Below are 25,385 nucleotides of genomic sequence, written 5' to 3' on the forward strand. Positions count from 1 at the left end.
AATACAATAATACAATTTAAAAAAACAATTAAATAAATATACTGTAATTAAAAATATAATAAAAGATAATAATAATGTGTAATTAAAGAATATAGACAAATTTGTGGACTAAAAATGTCATAAAATTGGTTTTAAATTTCGAATATAGAAGATATTGCAAAAAAATAGTTTCTTTTTTTTAGGTAATGTCTTCGACTTCGCGTTAGATAGCATAATTAAAAATTAACTTACCGCAATAATTCTTATTGATTTCTACACAAAGATAAATCAAGATACTGCATCTTTGCCTCAATTTTATAATTGTTATCGATTGAATATTTTGCGATATAGGTTATACTGCAAAGCGATACAATGACGATGACCGTAAAACAGACATCCATTACTTAAGAAATAAAATATTTGGAATTTTACGAGGAAAAACATATTTATAAAATTTTTTAAATGCTGACGATGGCTAAAATCGTATTATTATTTAGTTGACGTCTGTTGAATTGTGTATTATGACGATGTTAACCATGTATTATTATTTAATTGGCGTCTGTCTAATTGTGTATTATAACATTAATCCACATGACTTAACGATATATTAAATAATAATATCACATAATTGATATTATTAACGTAAAATATCATTATTAATATATATAATATAATAATGGGAGCACATGTAGCTGCATAAACGTAAATACAGTAATGTACAGTGCTATATAACAATAAAATAAGATAATAATGACTACACAACTTTGCCAATTTGGTAAACAATGTAAAGATTTTTAATATTGAACATATGAATTAACGTAAACTATTTTATCCCATATTTATTATGTAAGCATTTATTCATCTACGATAAATACAAAATAATACATTTTAAAATGCACAAAATACAGGGAATATATGAGTAAATGATGTGCGTATCACGAGAACCTTCATTGAATGACTCATCTTGTATCACCAAGCATCCGGGAAAGGAAATAATTTTCATACAATGAATTAACACATTAGTCGATCTATTTAAAATGTATATTAATACATACTAATGAACAATGGTCTACAATGTATATAATGATCTCATTATGCAATCAATTACCCCGCTTGTTCAAACGAATCAACTAAATAATATTTTTATTGTTGATTTTATTCTATAAATATGCCCTAAATATGACACTAAAATATACTTCCTTTTTTTATTTTCCTTAATAATGGAGATTTTTAAAATTTTAATAATTTTTGCTTTATTAACAAAATATGCCTTAGATCAAGGTTATAACGTAGAATGGAAACATGATTTATTTGGCCATTTCAAATTTCATAAAATCGATCGAAGGGAGAATTGTCAAAATTTATATAGAAATTGAATCTTTCGGTAAAGTATCAATCTTGAAGTTATTATGTTCATTTTTTTTTAAAATATCTTTTTTATTTTTTTTAGATATCATTTTTTTTTATTTTTAATCATCTTCATTATTAATTGAAAATAAAAGAAGTAATCTTACATGTAAATATTTCTAGTTAATATATTACTTATATTCTTTTTTATTTATTTATTTAACGAGTCATCTAAATTTTTTTGTAATAAATTAGAAAATGGTCTTTTAATCAATATAATCAATATGCAAATCACGTCTCTTATTCAAGAAGAATATAATATTTTATCATATTCAGATTTATCCATATTTATTCCTCAGATTTCTACAGATCCATACGTAATTTACTAAAAAAGTAAAGAATAATTTAAATTACCTTTTATAGTATTGTACGGTACCTTAATCAGCCTTTTACGGTAAAATATATAAATAGCCCAAAAAATAATTTAATAAACATAAACATTCTTCATTCTCATTTTATCTTCGTTTGTTATTATCAGTTATGCGTTTAATTAAATTTATTTTATTATGTTTAATAATGTTATATACCTTCAATATAGGCTATCAATTTGCTCTTTTACATAATGAACCAATTGAAAATAAACTAATTACATTATTCATCAAACATAAATGTTCCGCAAATGTGAATTACGGTCTACTCGGTCATTTAAAACTTCATAAAATTGATTACAAACCATATATCATAGAATGGAGTCACCCTTTATTCGGTCATTTGGAAATCGATAAAGATTATTTATTTATCGTAGAATATTTATTTGACCTTACCGATTTTTGTAAAAGTGATCGGGAAAAGTTTTTATACATTGATTTGGTAAAAGTTATTCAACCTTAATATTCTTATGTTCAAATTATTCTTTTTATCATTAATTTCTTTTTTTTTTAGATGAATTCACTTTCAAGTTTATTTGTTTTTATCGCCGTTTACATTCAAATGTTTTGTATTAAACAATTCTAGTATATAATGGGCTATCTAATATTTGTAAATAAATTATCTTATTCTTTTATCAATATTCAAATCATTTTTGCGTCTCTTCCTATAACATTAGGTAAAAAATATGGTAAAGTCATTAATTTAAAATTAATGTGTACAAGGTGATAAAGTGATCAATTTCTTCCATTTTCAGAATTGCTATCTTTTAAGATTAACCAAATGTTTTGTTATAATGTTTTTAAAAAATTCTTTATCCCTCCTCTATGGGGAAAGTTTGCTATTCTTTCACATAAAACAATTTGAGTATTTATACAAATAACTACAAGAATATCGTTTGGAGAGACGAAGAAATCCTCAATCAAGAGGATGAGTACTCGATATTGTTACCAAAGGTCGCTACTTAGTCTTCTGTTTTTCTTTAAGATCTATTTTTCATTGTACTATATACTGAAGGATCCACTTAAGATTGTTATAAAAGGAGATTATTCTTGGATTAATAATCCCTGTATTGTTTCAAATACCATATATAATTATAGAAAATTTTATTTGATTTCATTTAAGAAAGAACTAAATTCTAAACTATCAAAAATCTGCTGTTTTTTTTTTCATTAATATGATTCTCTAATAGTAATCAGATATCTATGTTGCAAATTTGTACTTTTAACATAAAATTATAACTAAACCTATTAAATTAATGACATTTTTAAGATAGTTCATTGATGAAATTTTATAATTCTGAGAACTGTTTCAGCGTTTAATTGTTATTATTAATGATAATCAATTGGTTGACATTTTGTTCTCTTGGAAAAATCATTATTTCTGGTTAATACTTTGTTTTTGTATGTAGTGATGTATAGATTTTCACGTTAAAGCCTTCAAATTTTGAATCATATAAAATTCATTTATAACAAAATGTATTACAAAATTGTACTTATAATTTTTCAATCAAATGAAAAACCATTACAATCATCAGGTGTTGATGAATACAAAAAGTTAATTGTCCCAACGTGATAAATTATCAGATCTAGATATTCATTTTCAATTATTATACTTTTAAGAGAATTTTTGTTCACTGGTTTCCAACTTGAACACAGAAACCTCTTTGCAATTTCTATATAACAAGAATGTCACGAAGAGATTTGAAACTATGATATCTAAGGTTGATGGGCGCCTCTATCCAATTGAAAGGTGAAATTTAAAAATTGCATTACATGATTCTAAACTAGGGTCACATCAATCTGAGATGAACTCTTTCATTTTCTATATCTTCCACTTTCATTTCGTATAGTTTCCTTTTTGGCATATAATGTCCTCGTCCATCATCTCTCTGCTACTGTTGCGCTAATTTCCTATGGGGAAGCTCTTCCCTGGCTGAATAGACTTCCCTGCAGTTACCTCTGATGTTAAATAAAATATATATATATACATATATAATGTATTAATGTGAAGTTAAAATAAACTATGATGTATAAGCTATATTCTGGAGTGCAAGATCACTCCAACGTCCGTTTCTCCTGTTGAGCTAACTCTCACCATCCAAACTTTCCATATACTGCATCAATAGAGAACTTTTTATATATGACCATGATTTCATCACTCATAAACATATCAAATACTTTCAAATTCTATGAATGAAACAGAATAATAAGTTAAATCATTATATAAATTTATTATAGAAAAAAGCCGTCAAATTACTCACGATATCTAATATCATTTTCACAAGCTTAATAAATTTGTGAATTTGATTGTCTTATGAAACTTTCATCAAGAATTTTGTTCTCGTCTAAGGCTAATCTAATTATCATTTTCATTTTTTTCTGGCCTTCTTCGTCTTCTCAACCATTCAAGAACTTTGTCATTTTATACAGGTTTTTAAGCTTCGTTTTTTGGTGAATGACCTTGTTCCTCGTCCAAACCTTCCTTTTTAGCCAATTTACTGGGAAAGCTCTCTTTCAAACTTCTCCCTAACCGTATAGACTTTCCCGTAGTTGCCCTCTAATGTTAAATAAAAACATTAATATATAATGTACTAATATGAAGTTAAAGTAAAATATTTACCAAGACAGGCGTGAGACTCCGTGGGCCATTTTATGTTGGACGTTCTCCCCTATAATCCTTCAATAATTTTGCGGGTTTTGATATAAAGAAAATTAGCATACATAAGATGTCGGCGTTTCTAAAGTCTTGACTTAAAATTTTTATTTTTTAATTAATTTGATCTTTAAAAATAATACCCATTATATTATAATTAATGGGAAAGGAAAAAATGAATGAATAAAGTGAAGAAATAATAAATGGACCAAGAGAAGGATTTTTTAAAAAAATTGTATTGGTAAAATTCTATTTTTGATTGAATTTTTTTGGCGATAAATACGGTAAACCTGTCTCATGGGGTTCACGTGATTTTTTTAAAAAAAATGGCTTAAGGAAATGAGAAAACATCGAAAAATCAGGGAAAATGAAAATTATAAATAATTATTATTCATCAAATAAAATAAAATGATTGTTAAATGGACAGAGTAGTGGTATCTTAAAAATTATAATATTAACATAAAAATTAATAAAATCTTTTAATGACAAAATAGAAAAAAATTCGATACTATGAATACTTCTTGTTTCATTTCGACTTTACTATTTGATTGTTTAAATTTTTGATCTTTCTTACCCAGGAATGACATGAGAACACAGATTCATGGTGAATGCCGGTCTATAATTACAAGACCAACGTGTAGAAGTATTGTAATGTTTGTTAATCCTTCACTTTTGTATTAATTATAAAATTTCCATAAATAAATATTTCTTTCACTTTAAAAGATCTACATCTCAACATTAAATGTCATCTAATTTTTGACTTATTAATAATGTGTATTGAAGAAGATAAGAAATGTAGTCCAATCAAAGTAACATTATTAACGATTGATTAAATCCAAAAGATTTAATTAACATAATTAAAATTAGTTCGTACATAAATAGAGAAGTATGACAAAATCAATATTTGATGATTCTTTAAAAATGTATATATTTATTAATATAAAAATATTTAAATTAATTTATTATAAATTAAAATTAAATGAAAAAAATTCTATTTCTTTGACAATTTTCTTGACTTCTTTTATCAATCATTTCATCTATTTACATAAATAAATACAATAAAAAGTTAATTATGAATTTAATTAAAAAATTTTAAAAAACAATATTAATGTAAATACCTTCAGAATCAATTCTTAAATTGATTAAATTGGATTCTGGAAGATCTTTAAAATCTAAAATTCTACTTGTATAAATTGCTTGAGGATGCGTACTATATGAGAGTGTATTAGTATTTGATAAAGTGCTGTTAATGATGGTAAATCTTTATTAATTTCATCTGCTTCTTCAGCTTGTTTACAGATCTCGGTATTTTTCTCATCAATAATTTCTCTCTTATAAACAGATAAAATCCCCAGTTCATTGCTTTAGGTCGTTTTAGAGGGTCATTATCCCAACATCAGTGAATTATGTCTAAAATTAATTGAGGAATTTTATAATTGGACTTTGGTCTTAATCCTTGACAAATTAACAGCTAAGGTTCTGTCATGAGCAATATCATGATAAGGGGGTAATCCAGTACAGATTTCATATGCAATGATTCCAAATCCATAAATATCACTTGCTTGAGTATATTCTTTTCCTCTTAAAACCTCGGGAGCTACATAAGGTAAAACTCCATACGTACCATTGTTTTGAGCATTCATTGGTCGACATAATCCCAAATCAGTAATAAAAATAATTTGATTAGCCATATTTATCATATTTCCAGAATGAAAATCACGATGAATTAATCCTCGTTCATGGATTTTACCAATACCAAGTACTATATATCTCAAAGCATCCAACTTATTCATCCAACTCAGTGAAATAAAATCCTTATCTAGATACTGCCTTAAACTACCATTTATCCCACGTTCCATTATCAGCATAAATTCGTTTGTTTCTGGATTTTTAGTAAAACCATAGCAGCGAATCACTCCGACACTTCCACATTCATTCGTAATAACATGTAATTCAGCCTGAAAAAATTTACATTAATTCAGTGCTTAAAATGCTAATTCAATTAAAAATTGGAGAAAATGATATTTTACTTCTCTTAAAAGTTCGGCTATATTATCCTGTGAGTTATGTATACATTTTAAGACAACACGTTTTTGATCTCTTTGCCAACGATTGTTATCAAAATTCCAAGTGTATATATTTCCTTGTTTCCAAATTGCTTTATAGATGGTTCCAAAACCTCCCTAGCTAAATACTAGCTAAATATTCAACATTTTCGAAGTTTTTGTGTTCAATCCACTCTATAATTTGTTCTTTGTTAGCCTTTATTTGTATGCTTTGAATAAATTTATCAATTTCGGGATTTCCACTAGTCCAATTTTTAAATTCTTCTTGAAATCGTTTAGAACTACATGACTGACACCAAGAAACGGTGGTTTTGGGTTGTTTACATCCTTTACATAACCCGGATTCTTTGTAGCGTTCTTTTATTTCTTTATTTAATATTAGTTTATCCACAAATAATTCTTGTTCTTCGGTCAAGTTGCGAAAGGAGAAATCTTTTATTTGTTCATATACATCATCGCTAATCCTATATTCTTCCATCTCGTGTTTAAAAAAAATTGCCTTCCAATTTTTATCATTTGTTTTCACAAGTATATATTTGGAATTTATTATCCAGTTCTTTTATCTTTTAAACATGTACTAGAAGTGTTGTGCTAATCGTTTGTTAATCCCTTCCATAAATAAATATTTCTTTCACTTTAGAAGGTCTACATCTCAACATTAAATGTCATCTAAAGTTACAAAAGTTTTTGACTTATTAATAATGTGTATTGAAGAAGATAAGAAATGTAGTAACAATTATTTTCATCTATTTACATAATACAATAAAAAGTTAATTATGAATTTAATTAAAAAATTTTAAAAATAATATTTAATGTAAATTACCTTCTTACTGGAAGATCTTTAAAATCTAAAAATTCTACTTGTATGTATTAGTATTTGATAAAAGTGCTTTTAATGATGGTAAATCTTTATTACGGCTAATTTCATCTGTTTCTTTAACTTGTTTACGGATCTCTGTATTTTTCTTATCAATAATTTCTCCCTTATAATCAAATAACATTCCCAGTTCCATTTGCTTTAGGTCGTTTTAGAGGGTTATCATCCCAACATCGATGAATTGCACTCATAACACATCTTCATAAACACTAAACTCGATTATGACATTATTTTATTCAAGTGGTTTATCAATACCTGGCTGCATGTAACTTTATCATAATAATCTATAGGGAAAAATAAAATTCAATAAAGAATTTTACAAACTAAATACAAAACCACCATTTTCACTTATTAAGCGTAATGAGGTTTATGTGTTGATCGTAGCACAGGATCACGGGTCTTTTTAACAGTCGCGTTGATGTTTGGCGTCAGGTTGTCAGCACGCACAGAAGTGATTTCAAACTGACCAGAAATTGACAAAATCATTACAAGTAAGGTAATAATATAATGAGAACATCTTCGCTTATTTGAACCACCTTTTTAATCATATCTGTCATCTTTTAATGTGCAATTGCAGGTATCTGCCTTACTTTTCTCAAACCTAAATCTCGAAGAAATTTGAATAAATGTTATTGAACGATTAAAAAAAGATAATTTGCGAGTGCAGTATGTTATTGTGACTGCATAATGTGTTTACCTAATCACTAAATATCAGGTCAATTGAATTCCGAATTGTGGATCTCTCAGATTGGACAAAATCGAATGGAACAGGAACCTTAAGTTGTTCTGACCATTCTTAAATCAAGAAAAAGTTTTCTAAGGACAAAATTAATAATAATATGCAACAATTGTTACGTGAGGGATCAGACTAGATGGTAAGTATTTATTTATATAGTTTTTCTCTTTTCACAATACACTTAATTATTATGGTATTTTAAACTTGGAAACTCCATCTGAAGATTCGTTGTTAATTGCTGAAATGTTTAACATTAGATCTTATTCGTAAATATTGACTGGATTCCGTTTAGCAAGATCTATACGTTATCATTATAAGAAGGTTGTGTGAGTTAATATAAGATAGATGTGAAGACGAAATGGAAAATTTATAGAACAGAAAGTAATTTTGAAAGAAGATATGATATAGAAGTAAGAAAATATAAAAAAGAAATTGAAGCTCTATGAAACTCTGCAAACAAAGTACGACTTTTTTCAGATTTCGAAACTACACATGTTGAAGGAATATTAGTTAAAGATAAGATGTCTGAAAAAGATAATAATCGAGAAAATAGATAATAGCGACAACGGGTGAAGAAATAATAGTACGAGATTTTTGTACTAAAATTCACAATTTCAACAATAATAACATTTTAGAGGTTAAGGAGACGAATTTGGTGTTAGAGGGTGCGAATAATAAAACAAAATAAATAACTAACATAAACAATAATAATAACTAATATAAACAATATAGAATTGGACAATTTAAATATAGAAAATGGGAGTAATGTAAAGGTTAATGAAATTGAAGGGAATTTAATTAAAAAAAAAGTTAGATTTAACAAAATTATCAATCATTCAAGGATTAGGTGTTGAAAAGAAAAAATATATGCTAAGCGAAAGATCAAAAATAATTCTTGGGATATAATAGGTTTAACTGACGGAAGCTGAAAGAAAATGTGGCGAAAAGGATATAAAAGTTGATCTACAGGAGATGAAGATAATTCAAAAGGTGTGATAATATTGATTTGGCGAGTCATGTGGCTAATATAGAAAAATTTTAAGAATTAGCAATAAAATTAACAAAAAGAAAAATAATTCGAGAATTATATTAATTAATTTATTAATTTAATGTATGAAAATAATCTATTCGATATTCAAAGATACATGGATTTTGAAACTGCTAATTCATATTGTTAGTTAGTCATCGTTTAGAAGTGAAATTGTAGCGTTAATAAATGCTTTATTAGTAATTTTACCGAAAAATAGCAAGGTAACAATTAGGACAGATTCAAAAATATGATTAATCGTTTTAATCATATTATACATTCAACTTTTTAATCGAACGAAATTTAAATTTTACAAAATTTGAAGTATTCGACAAAATATTTGGAATATTTCGTATAATATATCTATATCATTTAACATTCGTTAACCATAAGTAAACCGTAGAATCAAGTGGTGAAAGGATACATATATACATATCAATTATACAAAATGGTTCATATATGAATATAGTTTGGATTAAAAAATATTCGCGATCCGATTTATTCACTCATTTATTTAAAACATGAGTTAACAAATTATTAAAAGAATACGATTTATTTTTGCACAACTTTTAAAAAATAATTGAACTTTATAAAGGAACATAAAGCATTTATATTCGTAATAAATAAAAATAAAAAATAAAATAATTAAAATATGAAATTTGAAGTTAAATTATGTTAAAATATGTAAAAGGAATATTTATATATAGTAGTAAAAATTTTGAGCATTTAAATTTTTGTAATATTCAATTATATGGATGTCGTAATGTCACTTTGCTACGGGTTTTTTCGTTACAAATGTAGATTTCATCATAGATAACTTCGTTACGGTAATATGACTTCGCTACGGTTTCTTCGTAGACAACTTCGTTACGGTAGTGTGATTTCATTACGATTTCATTCATGTAGTCTTCGTCGCGGTTTTTTGACAATTTTAGACTGAATTGTTGGTAGTCCGCTTTCATGTCATAATTGTTATATACAACAACAATACAAACAATACAAACAAAGAATACAATGAATCCGAATACAATTAATTTAATAATGCGTTCGTTCGTGTTCATCTTAAAATAATTTTTTTGATGCCAAAAGTTTTTTTTTTTTAAAAAAAAAAGGATCTGATAAAACTTTAGGATATTTATAACAAAAATTCGTAAAAAACTTTTTAAAGAAAAAGGAAAAATTCGTAAAATAAGAAACCATCAAATTGTTGGTGAATGACGAGAATTACTTACTAATTATTCTAATGCAAATTAAATTTGAGTTTTATAAAGAAATAATTATCTTTTCAAATCTCAAAGGGTTTTTGTAAGAAAATATCTAAGTAAAATTTAATTATTTTTAGAGATATCTCAAGCAAAATTCCCTCGCTCTTTAGAGGATAAGTTGCCATACTGAAAATCGCAGGACTTTAAATATAGATTTTAAATCTATTTGCTCATTTTTGTACTTAACATTTTTTTGCGTATTTCAGAAACGTATTTCCTAAATAACAAATACGAATTGGTAGGTAATGGAATTTTTCCATCTTTTTTACGTAAAGTACGTAGGTAATGGAATTTTTCCATCTTTTTTACATAAAGTACGTAAAGGAAGATTGAAGTCCTTTAATGATTTATAAAAATCGGGACCGTATTAATCTAGGAATCCGTTTACGAAATGTGTTTCTCTGACGCTTTGAATTCAGGTCACGTTTATATAAAAGAAGAATTAAATTATATTATGTTTACCCAGTTCCATGAAGATTGAGAGGAGGACGTACTGATACCTTACCCGAAGGAGATACCAAATTGTCCAACTTATCATGGTTCTAGACAGCAAACATACTTAATTAACATTCTGTTTAATTAAACGGACCTTTACTGACATTGTTAGATGAGAAAATGCTCTTAATCTAAAGTAGGAACAATAATATGCTTCTGATTTTTCATCAAAGTCAAATTGATCGGATATTTATAAGAATCCGTATATAGTAACTACTGCACATCTTTTTCACTGATTGAATCAGAAAAATCTTTTTCTAATAGTTCAGTTTAACTACGCATACCCTTTTACTATGTTTTATGTCAAATTCTGAAATTTCTTTTTCATATATGCAACCGTATTCATCAAAACTCCAAGTATTAGTACTTGATACTTTTCATGTTTTTGAAATTTTAATTTTTCTTCATTTTTGATCAATCTCATTCCTTCTTTTGTAAAGCTTCCTAATTATAGATTTTCGTCATGATCTACAAATTAATCAGCTGATATCTTAATCACTTGACTTAATATTCTTCTACTTTACTGCGTAGTGCGTACTACGCCTATCACGTGACTTTCCTTCACAACTAGGTTAAAGTCTCTCCCATTTAAAATGTATTATATAATTTTTCCATAACGGCCTTTTTAAAGTAAAAATAAAATAAAATAAATAAATCGTGACAAAGGATTGATTTATTTTTGGCGAGAGTTTCTCCTAAGGTATTACTTCTATCAATAATTGAATATTAATTAAAACTCAGGCGTACCATGAGCATACTCTTGGTAACTTTTAATAATTAATATTCAATCCATCAAACGTTGAGGGGAAATTGTGAAAATTACAAACATATTTATAAATAAGTATGTTACACTATGCTAATCACTTATTTCCTACAGCTTATAGTGTAATACCGTGATAAGTCACGTTGCCACCTTAGATATTAACAAAATAAGTCTTATAAATAAATGCTTGGTTTAATAATATTAAATAACGATTAAATATTTATCCTAAAATTTCAGAATGCGATAATTTCCCATATTAGAACCCTTAAAATAATACCATTAAATTAATTAATGTGGCTCTTTTTCATCATAAGAAAAAGGCAAAAAGAATCGAAATTATCTATTCTAAAGGTAAATGGTAATATTAATTATTTTCAAAATTCGTAACTTCATTTTTGGGGAGATCAGATTGATCTGTTATTTATAAGAATCTGTATATAGTAACTACAGATTATCATTGCACATCTTTTTCACCAATTGATTTATTTTCTAATAGTTCAGTTTAACTACGCATACCCTTTTACTATGTTTTATGTCAAATTCTGAAATTTTCTTTTCATATATGCATCAAAACTCCAAGTATTAGTACTTGATACTTTTCATGTTTTTGAAATTTTAATTTTTCTTCATTTTTGATCTACAATCTCATTTCTTCTTTTGTAAAGTTTTCTAATTATAGATTTTCGTCATGATCTACAAATTAATCAGCTGATATCTTAATCACTTGACTTAATATTCTTCTACTTTACTGCGTAGTGCGTACTACGCCTATCACGTGACTTTCCTTCACAACTAGGTTAAAGTCTCTCCCATTTAAAATGTATTATATAATTTTTCCATAACGGCCTTTTTAAAGTAAAAATAAAATAAAATAAATAAATCGTGACAAAGGATTGATTTATTTTTGGCGAGAGTTTCTCCTAAGGTATTACTTCTATCAATAATTGAATATTAATTAAAACTCAGGCGCACCATGAGCATACTCTTGGTAACTTTTAATAATTAATATTCAATCCATCAAACGTTGAGGGGAAATTGTGAAAATTACAAACATATTTATAAATAAGTATGTTACACTATGCTAATCACTTATTTCCTACGACCATTTTCTTTTATAGTGTAATACCTAAACCCGTGATAAGTCACGTTGCCACCTTAGATATTGATAAAATAAGTCTATGATTGGTTTAATAATATTAAATAACGATTAAATATTTATCCTAAAATTTCAGAATGCGATAGTTTCCCCATATTAAAACCCTTTAAATAATACCATTAAATTAATTAATGTGGCTCTTTTTCATCATAAGAAAAAGGCAAAAAGAATCGAAATTATCTATTCTAAAGGTAAATGGTAATTATTAATTATTTTCAAAATTCGTAACTTCATTTTTGGGGGGAGATCAAATTGATCTGTTATTTATAAGGATCTGTATTTAGTAACTTTTAAGGTATCCAATCAAAACGATCATTTCATTCATAATTATCTAAAATCACAAATTAATCATATCCTTTATGATCTACAAATTAACCACCTATCTTATATTACGGCATTACAATAGGTAATTTCCAAGTTATCTAATATTCCATGGCTTTCTTCTATTTTAATAATACTTAATTTGAGTAAAGTTACATATAACATGTGACTTTGTATTATTTAGATCATTTCGCGATTAAATTGTAAACTTAAATATATTTTAATAAAAAATTTTAAATATATAATTATAAATTTCTCAGAATTCCTGATACAATAATGTACAGTATATGTAAATTTACAGTCTAATATAAAATTACTTAAGTTTATGCTTTAAATGTAAATTTATATCTAATTTATAATTTTAAATATTATAGTAAAAAAAAATACATTGATAAATAAATACCACATTTCTAGATTATTTTTTGTCATTTTATCAAAGATTTCATAGCATTAATTTTTTTATGACATTTCTTTAAGAAAACAAAAAATCAATGTCATTTGATAAATAAAACTATACGACAAAAAGATTCTCTAATTATTGTTTATTATTAGTTATTATCATTATTACTATTTAAGGTAATTTTATTACTATTAGGTTGTATATAGAGAAATTTTTCAATAATTTGGTGGATAAAGTCTGTTAATTTTCTTCACAGAAAATGTTTAGAGCAAATTGTTATCAAATAAAAGAAGAATTCCTTTGAGAGATAATTAAATATTGGAAAAAAGTGAATAATAGTCTGAATATTTATTTACATGATGTTTTTAATTCATTATTCATTAAATAGTGAGAATAATAATTTTGGTTGTAAATAATTTTATTTAACCCTCTCTGGGATTCATGCGGTTCTCTGCAAGAAAGTAATTAATTTTAAGTAAATTTATATAATCGAAACCGGATTTCCTACAATAGGAGGCTGTTGTTCGTATCCTTCTTACCCCTATTCCGACCGCTCCTGTATTAAACCATGTAATAAACTATTTTTGTGCTATATTTGTTTAATACAATATAATATTTAAATACAATACAGATTAAATTGATATATAATGAAAATATACCATTAAAAAAAGAGACTTTTAATATAAAGTTGATCAGAATAAAAAAATTATCCTTGTCAGATATATAATTACGAACATATTAGTTTGAGTATGTAAATTAAATACAAAGTTTGATGGAAGTCGCATCATGAACTGATCGATATACTACTTTATAAGATAAAAAATTAATTAATAAAAATTTCACATTACTATAAGGGAGTAAATAAATCTGTTGTTTACCTTATACTAAAAACTAACTCCAATCATATTAAAATATACAAAGAATATTACAATATAATATATACACGTATATAAAATGTAATTAATTAATATAAATCAGTTTCAGTAAAGTCCACACTAAATCCTTGATCATGTAATAGTTTATTCTTAAGTTTTTCACGTTTTTGTCTTGCTTCCATTTCCTCTCGTTGTGCCAATAGAATTTCTTCAACTGGTACCTGTCGAAGCGGTAATTCATCCTCCTTATCAAGATCCTAAATTTTTTTAAAAATTGTAATTTTAGAGTAAGTTTAAAAAAGGTAAATTTAGTTATTCATAAATTTCATTCGATAAAAAAAACCCCTTACAATTTCACCTAATAGAACCACATTTTCGCCTCTAATTATGAAAATTCCACGCGGTATATCTCCATACGCGTCACCAACATATATGCGCTCTATCGTATCTTGTAAAACTAAATTTGCTACAAAATATAAAAAAAAATAAAATTTAAAAAATATTTTTCAATAAAAAAAAAATTTATTTTATAATACATATTATAACAAACAAGAATCTTTATTACCAAATTGATCAAAAGACCTTAATACACCAATAAGTTTGCGACCATCTCGAAGCACTACTAACAATTTTCCTTTTTTTTTAAAAAAAAATATGTGTATATGTATATATATATATAATTTTACAAACTTAATATAATTTATTTTATATAATTTATATTAAAACCACGTTTTTTTTAAAAAAAAAACTTACTATCAACACTATCTACTAAACTTGCAGAAGTTGTAAAAATCTGTCCTGGAATAAAATTATCCATTATATTTTTTTTAAAAAAAAATGAAGATCGACAACCCCGCAATTTATTTAGTAGATTTCATTTTCACGTGATCATATGTCACCTTGTGTCAATTATATTTAGTTAATTCAAAATTTATAAATAACCAAGTATTCATAAATAATACAGTATATATATTTATTAATTTTCAATATCAAATTAAAATTAATTTATTGTAAATTAATGAAATAAAAATTTGACTTCTTTTATCAATTATTTTCATCTATTTACATAAATACAATAAAAAGTTAATTATGAATTTAATTAAAAAATTTTAAAAACAATATTAATGTAAATACCTTCAAAATCAATTCTTAGATTGATTAAATTGGATTCTGGAAGATCTATAAAATCTAAAATTCTACTTGTATAAATTGCTTGAGGATGTGTAGTATATGAGAGTGTATTAGTATTTGATAAAAGTGCTGTTAATGATGGTAAATCTTTATTAATTTCATCTGCTTCTTCAGCTTGTTTACAGATCTCAGTATTTCCTCGTCAATAATTTCTCCCTTATAAGCAAGTAAAATCTCCAGTTCATTTGCATTAGGTCGTTTTAGAGGGTCATTATCCCAGCATCGGTGAATTATGTTTAAAATTAATTGAGGAATTTTATAATTGGACTTTGGTCTTAATCCTTGACAAATTTTAATAGCTAAGGTTCTGTCATGAGCAATATCATGATAAGGGGGTAACCCTATAGTCTATACAGACTTCAATATGCAATGATTCCAAATCCATAAATATCATTTGCTTGAGTATATTCTTTTCCTCTTAAAACCTCGGGAGCTACATAAAGTAAAACTCCATACGTATCGTTGTTTTGAGCATTCATTGGTCGACATAATCCCAAATCAGTAATAGAAATAATTTGATTACCAACATTTATCATATTTCCAGAATGAAAATCACGATGAATTAATCCTCGTTCATGGACTTTACCAAGACCATATATCATATATCCATAGCATCCAACTTATTCATCCAACTCAGTGAACCAAAATCCTTATCTAGATACTGCCTTAAACTACCATTTATCCCACGTTCCATTATCATCATAAATTCATTTGTTTCTGGATTTTTAGTAAAACCATAGCAACGAATCACTCCCCAACGTCCACGTTCATTCAACATGTGATTCAGCCTGAAAAAAATTTTACATTAATTCAGTGCTTAAAATGCTAATTTAATTAAAAATTGGAGAAAATGATATCTTACTTCTTTTAAAAGTTCGGCTATATTATCCTGTGAGTTATGTATACATTTTAAAACAACACGTCTTCCATATCGTTCCCAACAATTGTTATCAAAATTCCAAGCTGCCATTTCATCTGCTGTAGGTCGTTTTAGAGAGTCACCATCCCAATATTGATAAATTATATCTAAAATTAATCGAGGAATTTTATAATTAGACTTTGGTCTTAATCCTTGACAAATTTTAATAGCTAAGGTTCTGTCATGAGCAATATCATGATAGGGGGTAATCCCGTACAGATTTCATATGCAATGATTCCAAATCTATAAATATCACTTGCTTGAGTATATTCTTTTCCTCTTAAACTTCAGGAGCTACATAAGGTAAAACTCCATACACATCGTTATTTTGAGCATCCAATGGTCGACATAATCCCAAATCAGTAACAGAAACCTTTGCATTGGCAATATTTATTATATTTCCAGAATGAAAATCATGATGAATTAATCCTCGTTTATGGATGCTGCAAAGACCCCCATGACATCCATTTCAACATATCAAGAATCAATTCAGTGAACTAAAATTCTCATCTAGAGACTGTCTTAAACTACCATTCATCCCTTGTTCCATTATCATCATATATTCATTTGTTTCTGGATTTTTAGCAATACCATAGCAGCGAATCACTCCGACACTTCCACATTCATTCGCAATAACATGTGATTCAACCTGAAAAATAAATCACGTTAATTCAGTGCTTAAAATGCTAATTCAATTAAAAAATCGGAGAAAAAAGATATTTTACTTCTCTTAAAAATTCGGCTATATTATCTTGTGAGTTGTATATATATTTTAAAACAACACGTTGACTTCGATCTCTTTTCCAACGATTGCTATCAAAATTCCAAGTGTGTATTCTTCATTGTCTCCAAATTGCTTTATAGACGGTTCCAAAACCTCCCTTAGCTAAATATTCAACATTTTCGAGGTCATTCATCTTTAATGTTAGCCTTTATTTGTATATTTTGAATAAATTTTATCAATTGCGGGATTTCAACTAGTCCAATTTTCAAAATCTTCTTGAAATCGTTTATAATAACATGGCCGACACCAATCAGCAGCACTTTTAGGTTGTTTACATCCTTTACATAACCTAAATTTTATATAACGTTCTTTTATTTCTTTATTTAATATTAGTTTATCCACTAACAAGTCTTGTTCTTCGGTTAACCAGGAGAAATCTTTTATTTGTTCATATACATCATCGCTAATCCTATATTCTTCCATTTCGTGTTTAAAAAAACAATTTTATTCGAGTTATATCAGTTATATCATTTGTACGTTTCACAAGTATATATTTGGAATTTATCACCAGGTTTTTTTGTAAATGAAATTTTTTTTCTTTTCAGGTTTCACAATTCATACTTAAATTTCCTATTAAACATAAAAGGTAATTCTTATACAAAAATAATTTTAACAATCTTGTATTTTTTTTTTATTTTTAAAAAAATTTAAAAAAAGAAATGCGAACTTTTTTTGGTGCAATAGAAAAAAAATAAAGGGGAGGAAAGATAAAAAAAAAAATCAATCAATAATAAAAAATTACTAACTGTATGCAGGGGGATTGTTCGAAAGGGGGTTTAAAATAAAAAAATTACTCTTTTTATTCTTCAATTACTTTTAAAAAAAAAAAATTCGAAATTTATTTTTTGTTTTTTTTTTAAAGGATAAAAGGAACCAGTGATAATTAAACCAATTCACCAATTGTAAATACGAATATTAACCCATTAACCTATAAAGTGAACTACCCTATAGTACAAGTATTATAAGTGCAGTTAAAAATTAAAAAATTTTTAAAATTTCATAATTAAATTGAAATTGATGAACCACCAGTACTTGGTACAGCCGTTGCTGAATTATTGTTATTATTATTGGATGTAATTGATGCGACAGTAGCAGCGGCATAAGTGATCGGGGCCGTATTCGTGGTCGTATTCGTAGTCCCATTTGTAGGAACGGCAACATAATTATTACCATTATTGTTATTGTTGTTTCCAATAGCAATGATAAATCTGTTGTTTACGTTCCCAACAATGACGTTATCATCATCATCGTCATCTTCTTCGGCGAATCTTTCACGATCTGCAACGAACAAACTACTTTTACTTATCACACCAGTCTTAACATCTCTAATGAGATCGATGACTTGTCGCACGACCTTATCGGGATCAATACCAGGTTTGACATCCTCCACGTGAGCTTTGTATAAATTTGAAACCTAAAAATAAATAATTGTTAATAATTGACAATTTGTAAATATTAGCCATTATTAATCAATATACCTTATAAATAGTAGAGATTTCGTATGTATCACGTAAAAAGAAATCTGCATCTTCATCAATTTCTGTAAATATCGCTTGATATTCTGGATGATCCTTGATTCTGCAACATTATAATAGATTAGTTAATATATATATCATAAAAAGAAATGTAATAATAAATTATAATTACCTTGAGGCAATATCTTCTTTTCGTATTTCTTTTTCCATATGTTTAACCTTTTCCTTGATGTATGGTTCAAGGTGACTCAACGGAGAGCGTTCTTCATCGTAAACCCAGGCTTGAGCTAACTGATTAAATGTGAACCATCCATTTGTAGTTATCCATCTAACTCTGGTTTGGAATGTCACACCATCCGTCGGTCGTTTAATCATTGCTATATTCCAATAAGTTGAATTTAATTTTGCTTCAGTCGCGGCACGATCAACCTCTTTCAATCGACTGTTTCTAATTCGTTCACATTCCTTAATCTTTTCAATGGTTTCATCAATATCAGGTCTATCTGATAGATTGTTCACTTCATAATAAAAACAATTTGTTGTGTATGCTGTCCAAGTACATGGGCGTCTTGGTGGTTTATAGAAGTCCGATATAGTACCGAGACATCGTTTGTACCACTCGCGCGCTTCAGAAGTTATTAATTCTGGAGCAAACTCTGAGACTTCTCTAAGTAATTTTTGCATGAATGTTTCAGCACGTATAATAAATTCTAATGCTGCTCTTTTAGGAACGGATATGTCTAAAAAAAAATATTAAATAATTTTGTTTTTAGGAAATTATTCATATAATATAAAAAAAAATTTTTTAAGGATTGTTGAGAAAACTTACTTCTGGTAGCATACTGATATTCTTCTTTTGCTTCAGTACATAACAGCAAATCTGGACCTTGGAAATTGATTGTTTTACATTTTTTCAATTCAGCATTCATCCATTCCTTGCGTCTCAATATTGTATTTGCTCGAATAATGTCCTTTGCAGCATCTAATTTTAAATGAATTTAATTAAATCTATCAAATTAATTCATAAATAGAAAACAATCATAAACTTATTCCTTATACATACATTCTAAGCAACCACAATAACCATCTTCAGTTGAGCAAAATCCATTACAATCTTTTATGAAATCTTCATAATCACAATACATGGACTTTAATCGTTCTGGAGGTTCTAACATTTCAATTTGTGAAGAAATACCCTATTATAAAAAAGTGATTTAGCTAAAACTTAAGTAATGTAGTGATTTTACTGCGCCATGTCGCAAATTATACACACCTTCATTAAATAGATTTCACTATTCTTCATTCTACGCTTCAAGTTATTCTCATATATATTTCTCAACTCTTTTATACATTTCGGTAAATCTGTGAAATACCAGTCAATTTTCTCTCTTAATTTCCTTTCCAATAATTGTCTTCTCCAATTTTCTTGTGTTCTAGTTAAAGACATATCATTCTTTAACCAAATTTGTCTCTTACGAACACGTGCCAAATATAATTCTCCACATTTTTCCGGTGGAGGTTTCTTTCCTCGTCTTGCCCACCATTCTTTTGCATCCCGTAAAAATCTTTGACGATCTGCCTCACAACACGCAATATTATTTTGACTAATTGACTCACACCATGTTCGCGTAAGTGATGATTCAAACATATTCTCTCGGTTAAAGTATAATAGGATTTCATTACATGTTCGAGCAACTGTCAATGGGTATTCTAAAAAATTTTGTGAAGATAAAAGTGGTGAAGACATTCCTCCTCCAAGTATAAATTCATCGTAAAATCGTCTTGTTTTTAAATCTAATTCCATACGTAATTTATCAACAATTGAAATGCCATTCGCCAAAAGAAGTCTATTTAATTCCATTAATCTTTTTACTCTAGGGACAACAACAGTTTGTAATTCAAACATGATATCTTCCAAATTTTTTCGTAATGCTTTACTTTTTGTTTGAGGATTGGAAGGTGTAGTAATATCGTCATTAGAATCTTGACCAGTAGATAAACGAAGTCGCTTTCGCGCCAAACTATTATTTGTCTTATTTGAAATATACTAAAAAAAAAAAATAATAATAAATAAAAATAAATATATTTAGTTCATACTGATCACGTGAATTCGTGTAATGATGTCATGGTCATTACCCGTGATTTCAAATATAAAGTACCTCATGGATTTCCAATTTAAGTTCCTTTGGGAACCACCATTCTTCCATGACCGATAATTCTTCTTTCAAGTTTGAATCTCTAAAACAACGAAGAATTGCTTGTGTTCTTTCATTATAAGATTCTTCTTGTTCCTTTTGTTTTCTCTTGCGTTTAAAATTTTCCTTTGCAAATTTTTCAGATTGACGTTGTTCAACATCACGGTCCAAATCGGATTGAGGGTCTGAATATTTTTGTCGTCTCAAATGATCGAGATGATTTCGAAGGTAAAAAGTACAATTCATACCAAGATCATATACATAGGTTTTCCATGGCTAAAAAAAATAAATAAATAAATAAATAAATAAAAATTAAGAACATAATATTTATATTCATAATAATAATATTTCTTAAACATACCTTAAGCATTTCAATTTCCTTTGAGGACAATGTGAATGCGTATAATGCACTCTTATTGATCAATTGTCTTACGACACAAAATCTACACAAACGAACTTCCCATACAGGAATTGGATCACCTGGTTCACCACAAACAGTGCAAACTTCTGTAACGTAGTACTTATATGATTCAACAAACTAAATAATAAATTTGTAAAAAAGATTTATTAGAATATAAAATATAAAATAAAAGCATGAATAAAATTAATTAATAATTACCTGAACCTAAATTTTTGAACAAACATTCAATTATTAAAATTAAATAGTTAAGAGTTAGTACATTAATTTAATAATTTAAGGTATGATTATATAAACGATAAATTACCTTCCAATCGGATACTTTAAATTCTCTTGATTCTTGCTTGACAACTGATTGTCTGATCTTTGGTAAGACGGGAGCATGAATAGCTCTCTCAGGTTGTTCACCAGTTTCCATAGCGCATTCATCAATAGGATTATAAGTAGCCAATAATTTATAATACAAGAATCTATAAGGGCTATGTTGTCCACGTATTATATGATAAAGCGATTTGGATGCTCGTTCCATTGCCGCTAGGGAAGGTCCTAAAGTTACATTACAACAACATTTAGTATAACAAATTCTTGAAACAAATCATTAAATAGAATCATAAATAGAATTATAAATAGTAAAAGATACTTTACCATCTATAGTAAAGTGAAAGACATCAAATTGGAAGATGATGATGATAATAAAAAAAAATAATTAGCAACATAACAATGAACATAATAATGTTATGATAAATAAAATAATAAATACCAAGGAACTCCAATAAATATAATAGTAAATCCAGAGGCATGCTCAACAAACGACTTGTAGTATTTGTTTGTGAGAGATCATGATATACTTTCTTCTTCTTTGACCTTTTTGATGATGTTTGAGATAAAGTACTAGTGGTCGTAGGACGTTTTATAGGCTGTTTGGTAAGTCTTTTAGGTACATGAGCCTGAGCTCTCATTTCTTCAAGAGCTCTTCGTTCTAATTCTTCACATCTTCTCCTATCATCACGTCGTTGGATTCTGAGAGAACGTCTTAAAGAAGAACGTTCTTTAGTTGTGTAATATTTTGGGATTTCTGGGATCATTCCTAATTATCAAATTACTTTATTACTTTTGGGATGTATTATATTATTCCACAAGGGAAGAGTTTTTTTTTTTTTTTTTTTAGCTAAAGAATATTTTTTTTTTAAATACTAGACAAAGGAATAATATATATAAGATTTTTGTCTCTTGTTGATTTTTCTTGTCTATAATATATATATTATAAGTTTTTTACAGAAAAATAAAGATATAAATCCTTTCTTTACAATATGAATAATTGAATAGTTGAATAGTTTTTCTTTTTTCTTGGTATTTATTTATTTCGTAAAAAAAAAGAGTAAAAAGGAGTATATCGTTTATTTTTCTTTTTTTTTTTCTCTATAAGGTTGAGTCTATATAATGATTTTTTTTTATATGAGGAGCGGAATGAACTTTTAAATGTTGAGGGAATAATTTTTTAAGTGATGTAAGGAAAAAGTAAAAATAACAACAAAAGGTTAGAAGTTTGAGTTTGGAAATAAAGTAAAAAATAGGTTAATAACAAATCTTTTTAATATGATTCTACAATAAAGTTTATGAGAAGTTTATGAAAAAGTTTATAGAAAGTTTATTATTTTATTTGAAGAAAAAGTATACGTATATAATGTGTATGTTAAGATACAATTTAGTAAAAAGACTTACACTTTTTACTTTAAAGATTCTGAGAACGCCACGAAGGTATTTGTTTTCAAGAGAAGAGTATATAAAAAAAAGCGAGGAAGATAAATAAATTCGACACCACGACAACTATAACAATAAAAATAATAATAATAAAAAAAAAAAAAAATTTTAAAATTGGGAACGGGAAATAAGAACGGTATAAAGGAAAAAAATTTTTTTTTCCAGAGAGAAAAAAAAAGGAAAAAAAAGGGAACGGTTAAAAACCAAAGAAAGAATTTTTTTTTTCAGACTATAAATTACATCCAGCCTAATATATAATAATAGTTGTTTGTTGTGTCGGTGTGTCGTGTTGTTGTTATGTTGGTGTGCCGTATTTCTTCTAATAGCACTTTATCATAATGAAACTCCTTCTGTTGTATTCAGCCGTGTGGATTGGTAAATTTTGATTTATTCTGGTTTTATGTTTTAGTTATTTTAGTTCGAGAATATCATATTAAAGAATTTCATAATTTAGAGGGGATGTGTGTATATTAAGTGTTATTAAGTGTTATAAAAAAAAAAAAAAAAAGAAAAAAAAAATTCGAATGCACAAAAAAAAAAAATTTTTTATATATATTTAAAAAAATTTTTTAAAGTAGAAAAAAAAACTATAATATAAATAACATATACAGAGATTATTTGGGAAAAAAAAAAGTATATATATGTGGCGAACACATTAAACTTAAATTAGAAGAGTGGGGTAAAAAAAGACCTTTGGACGGATTTGAGATTTACTTGCACCAAAAGGACCAAAAGGAGTTGTGATTGATGATCCTAAATAATAAAGTCACATATTTATTTATAAAGCTAAAACGGTTTTATATATATATCAATTAGGATCTTCAAGATATTTATTATTTATTGTTTCAAAAAAAAAAAAAAAAAAAAAAAATTATAAAAGAATGAATGATAAATGAATTGAATGATAAACAGGGATGCATTAAATAACCGGCAAATTAACAAAAATTTAGCACCAATAATCATTGAAAAATACCGGTAAGAATACCGGTAAGATTAACGGTAAGATTAATGGTAAGATTAATGGTAAAATTGGCGGTAAAATTAACGGTAGGTAAAATTAACGGCAAACTATACCGGTAAAATTAGCGGTAAAATTAATCCTAAAAATAAAATCTCATCTCATCAGGTTAAAATTCGAAAAAATATATTTGTACTAGCTTGTTTATTATATTATTATTTTTTTTTCGCCCTGGTTACTCCGGTTACTTTTTACATTTTCGCAGGATCACTCCCAAGTCACTTTTTTAAAATTCTAGAACCTCAATGAAAATATATAAAATATATAATAATAATAATATATAATACTTTACACACGTATTATATATACACTTATACATACATTCACATTTACGTACATATACACACATAATAATACATTATTACTATTTATTAAAATAAAAAAAAAACACAAACACAAATAAATCAAACGCACATTGTTAATCACTTTTACCATAATAAAAAAATTTTTTTTCTTAAAAAAATGATGATTTTGGCGCTTTATATACTCTTTTCGGAATTATAATAAATATTTTACTTTTTGTGTAATAAATAAAAGATGATATCACAAACATTTTTTTTTTAAATATCATTGCATTCTTATATTCCTAATCCAACTTTGGAAGAAATATTTTGAGATGCAAACAAAAAAAAAAAAAAAACTTCCAAAAACCACAAAACCAAATATGGTATATCTACACTAAGTTAGTAGATTAATTAGGTTAGGAAAATAAATTAAAAAATTTGTATTAAATATAGAAAAATATTTATTTATATTATTTAGTTTATAAAATAAAAATTAATTTTTAATTTATATTTTAAAATTTAATACATTTAGATTGATTGTAAACAATAATGACGATAAAAGGCAATCACTTTGTTATAATTCTTTACCTAGTATAGTTTAAGTTTAATCTAAGTTAAATAATATCGGAGTTATTTTTATTGGCGGGTACCGACAACTAAGCAAAAATACAAAAATGTAATTTGAAACATTACAACATTAAAATAATCATAATAGGTTAATCAAATTTTTAATAAATTCTTACATCATATATTAAAATTATGATTATGATTATCTTGTATTTATTTATTTTTTGTGCAAAGTTTTAACACGTGAATCCATCACGTTGTTGATTATGGTAAATTAAGAATAGGCCGAATATTCGAATTATTCAAATATTATTAGCATTCGAATTCATGCGAAAGGAGAGGGAAAAAAAAAAAAATTATACATATTTATATATTTATTTATTAT

At 26.6% G+C, this 25,385-nt stretch overlaps 6 protein-coding genes across 6 annotated transcripts; 1 reads left to right on the forward strand and 5 right to left on the reverse strand.

The window, feature by feature from the left end:
* Positions 1-1,820: 1,820 nt before the first annotated feature.
* On the forward strand, positions 1,821-2,508 carry OCT59_014198 (uncharacterized protein). The gene is made up of 2 exons (XM_066142012.1): positions 1,821-2,196; positions 2,269-2,508. Exons 1-2 carry the CDS (start codon positions 1,867-1,869, stop codon positions 2,338-2,340), a joined length of 402 nt encoding a protein of 133 aa, XP_066002081.1. The 5' UTR covers positions 1,821-1,866; the 3' UTR covers positions 2,341-2,508.
* A 2,874-nt stretch (positions 2,509-5,382) lies between these two features.
* On the reverse strand, positions 5,383-6,951 carry OCT59_014199 (uncharacterized protein; the record flags this gene model as incomplete). Its single annotated transcript, XM_066142013.1, has 5 exons — positions 5,383-5,444; positions 5,526-5,650; positions 6,235-6,365; positions 6,438-6,550; positions 6,603-6,951. The coding sequence occupies 5 exons, from the start codon at positions 6,949-6,951 to the stop codon at positions 5,383-5,385; spliced, it is 780 nt and encodes a 259-aa protein (XP_066002082.1).
* Positions 6,952-14,297: 7,346 nt separating this feature from the next.
* OCT59_014200 (SM-like degradation of cytoplasmic mRNAs and positively regulates transcription initiation) lies at positions 14,298-15,205 on the reverse strand (the record flags this gene model as incomplete). The annotated part of the gene is made up of 6 exons (XM_025309253.2): positions 14,298-14,316; positions 14,392-14,404; positions 14,510-14,645; positions 14,739-14,854; positions 14,954-15,022; positions 15,142-15,205. 6 exons carry the CDS (start codon positions 15,203-15,205, stop codon positions 14,298-14,300), a joined length of 417 nt encoding a protein of 138 aa, XP_025179643.2.
* Positions 15,206-15,432: 227 nt separating this feature from the next.
* OCT59_014201 (uncharacterized protein) lies at positions 15,433-16,279 on the reverse strand (the record flags this gene model as incomplete). Its single annotated transcript, XM_066142014.1, has 3 exons — positions 15,433-15,446; positions 15,523-15,693; positions 16,255-16,279. 3 exons carry the CDS (start codon positions 16,277-16,279, stop codon positions 15,433-15,435), a joined length of 210 nt encoding a protein of 69 aa, XP_066002083.1.
* Positions 16,280-16,346: 67 nt separating this feature from the next.
* Positions 16,347-17,705, reverse strand: OCT59_014202 (uncharacterized protein; the record flags this gene model as incomplete). Its single annotated transcript, XM_066142015.1, has 5 exons — positions 16,347-16,367; positions 16,442-16,605; positions 17,030-17,147; positions 17,224-17,311; positions 17,629-17,705. 5 exons carry the CDS (start codon positions 17,703-17,705, stop codon positions 16,347-16,349), a joined length of 468 nt encoding a protein of 155 aa, XP_066002084.1.
* A 216-nt stretch (positions 17,706-17,921) lies between these two features.
* OCT59_014203 (uncharacterized protein) lies at positions 17,922-23,622 on the reverse strand. The gene is made up of 11 exons (XM_066142016.1): positions 22,131-23,622; positions 21,678-21,916; positions 21,572-21,577; positions 21,314-21,490; positions 20,917-21,228; positions 20,031-20,804; positions 19,821-19,953; positions 19,587-19,739; positions 18,930-19,497; positions 18,761-18,860; positions 17,922-18,696 (listed from the first exon to the last, which is right to left on the reverse strand). The coding sequence occupies exons 1-11, from the start codon at positions 22,453-22,455 to the stop codon at positions 18,286-18,288; spliced, it is 3,198 nt and encodes a 1,065-aa protein (XP_066002085.1). The 5' UTR covers positions 22,456-23,622; the 3' UTR covers positions 17,922-18,285.
* Positions 23,623-25,385: the final 1,763 nt, after the last annotated feature.

This window comes from Rhizophagus irregularis, chromosome 21, assembly GCF_026210795.1.
Source record: "Rhizophagus irregularis chromosome 21, complete sequence".
NCBI classification, from domain to species: domain Eukaryota; kingdom Fungi; phylum Glomeromycota; class Glomeromycetes; order Glomerales; family Glomeraceae; genus Rhizophagus; species Rhizophagus irregularis.

Bases quoted from the DNA above. Each gene is read 5' to 3' on its own strand.
- OCT59_014198 (XM_066142012.1), top strand. From the start codon at position 1,867: ATGCGTTTAATTAAATTTATTTTATTATGTTTAATAATGTTATATACC. The intron at 2,197-2,268 runs GTAAAAGTTATT...TTTTTTTTTTAG, and splicing joins AGTTTTTATACATTGATTTG to ATGAATTCACTTTCAAGTTT.
- OCT59_014203 (XM_066142016.1), bottom strand. From the start codon at position 22,455: ATGATCCCAGAAATCCCAAAATATTACACAACTAAAGAACGTTCTTCT. The intron at 20,805-20,916 runs GTACTTTATATT...TTTTTTTTTTAG, and splicing joins TTAAATTGGAAATCCATGAG to TATATTTCAAATAAGACAAA. The intron at 19,954-20,030 runs GTGTGTATAATT...TTTTTATAATAG, and splicing joins GTGAAATCTATTTAATGAAG to GGTATTTCTTCACAAATTGA.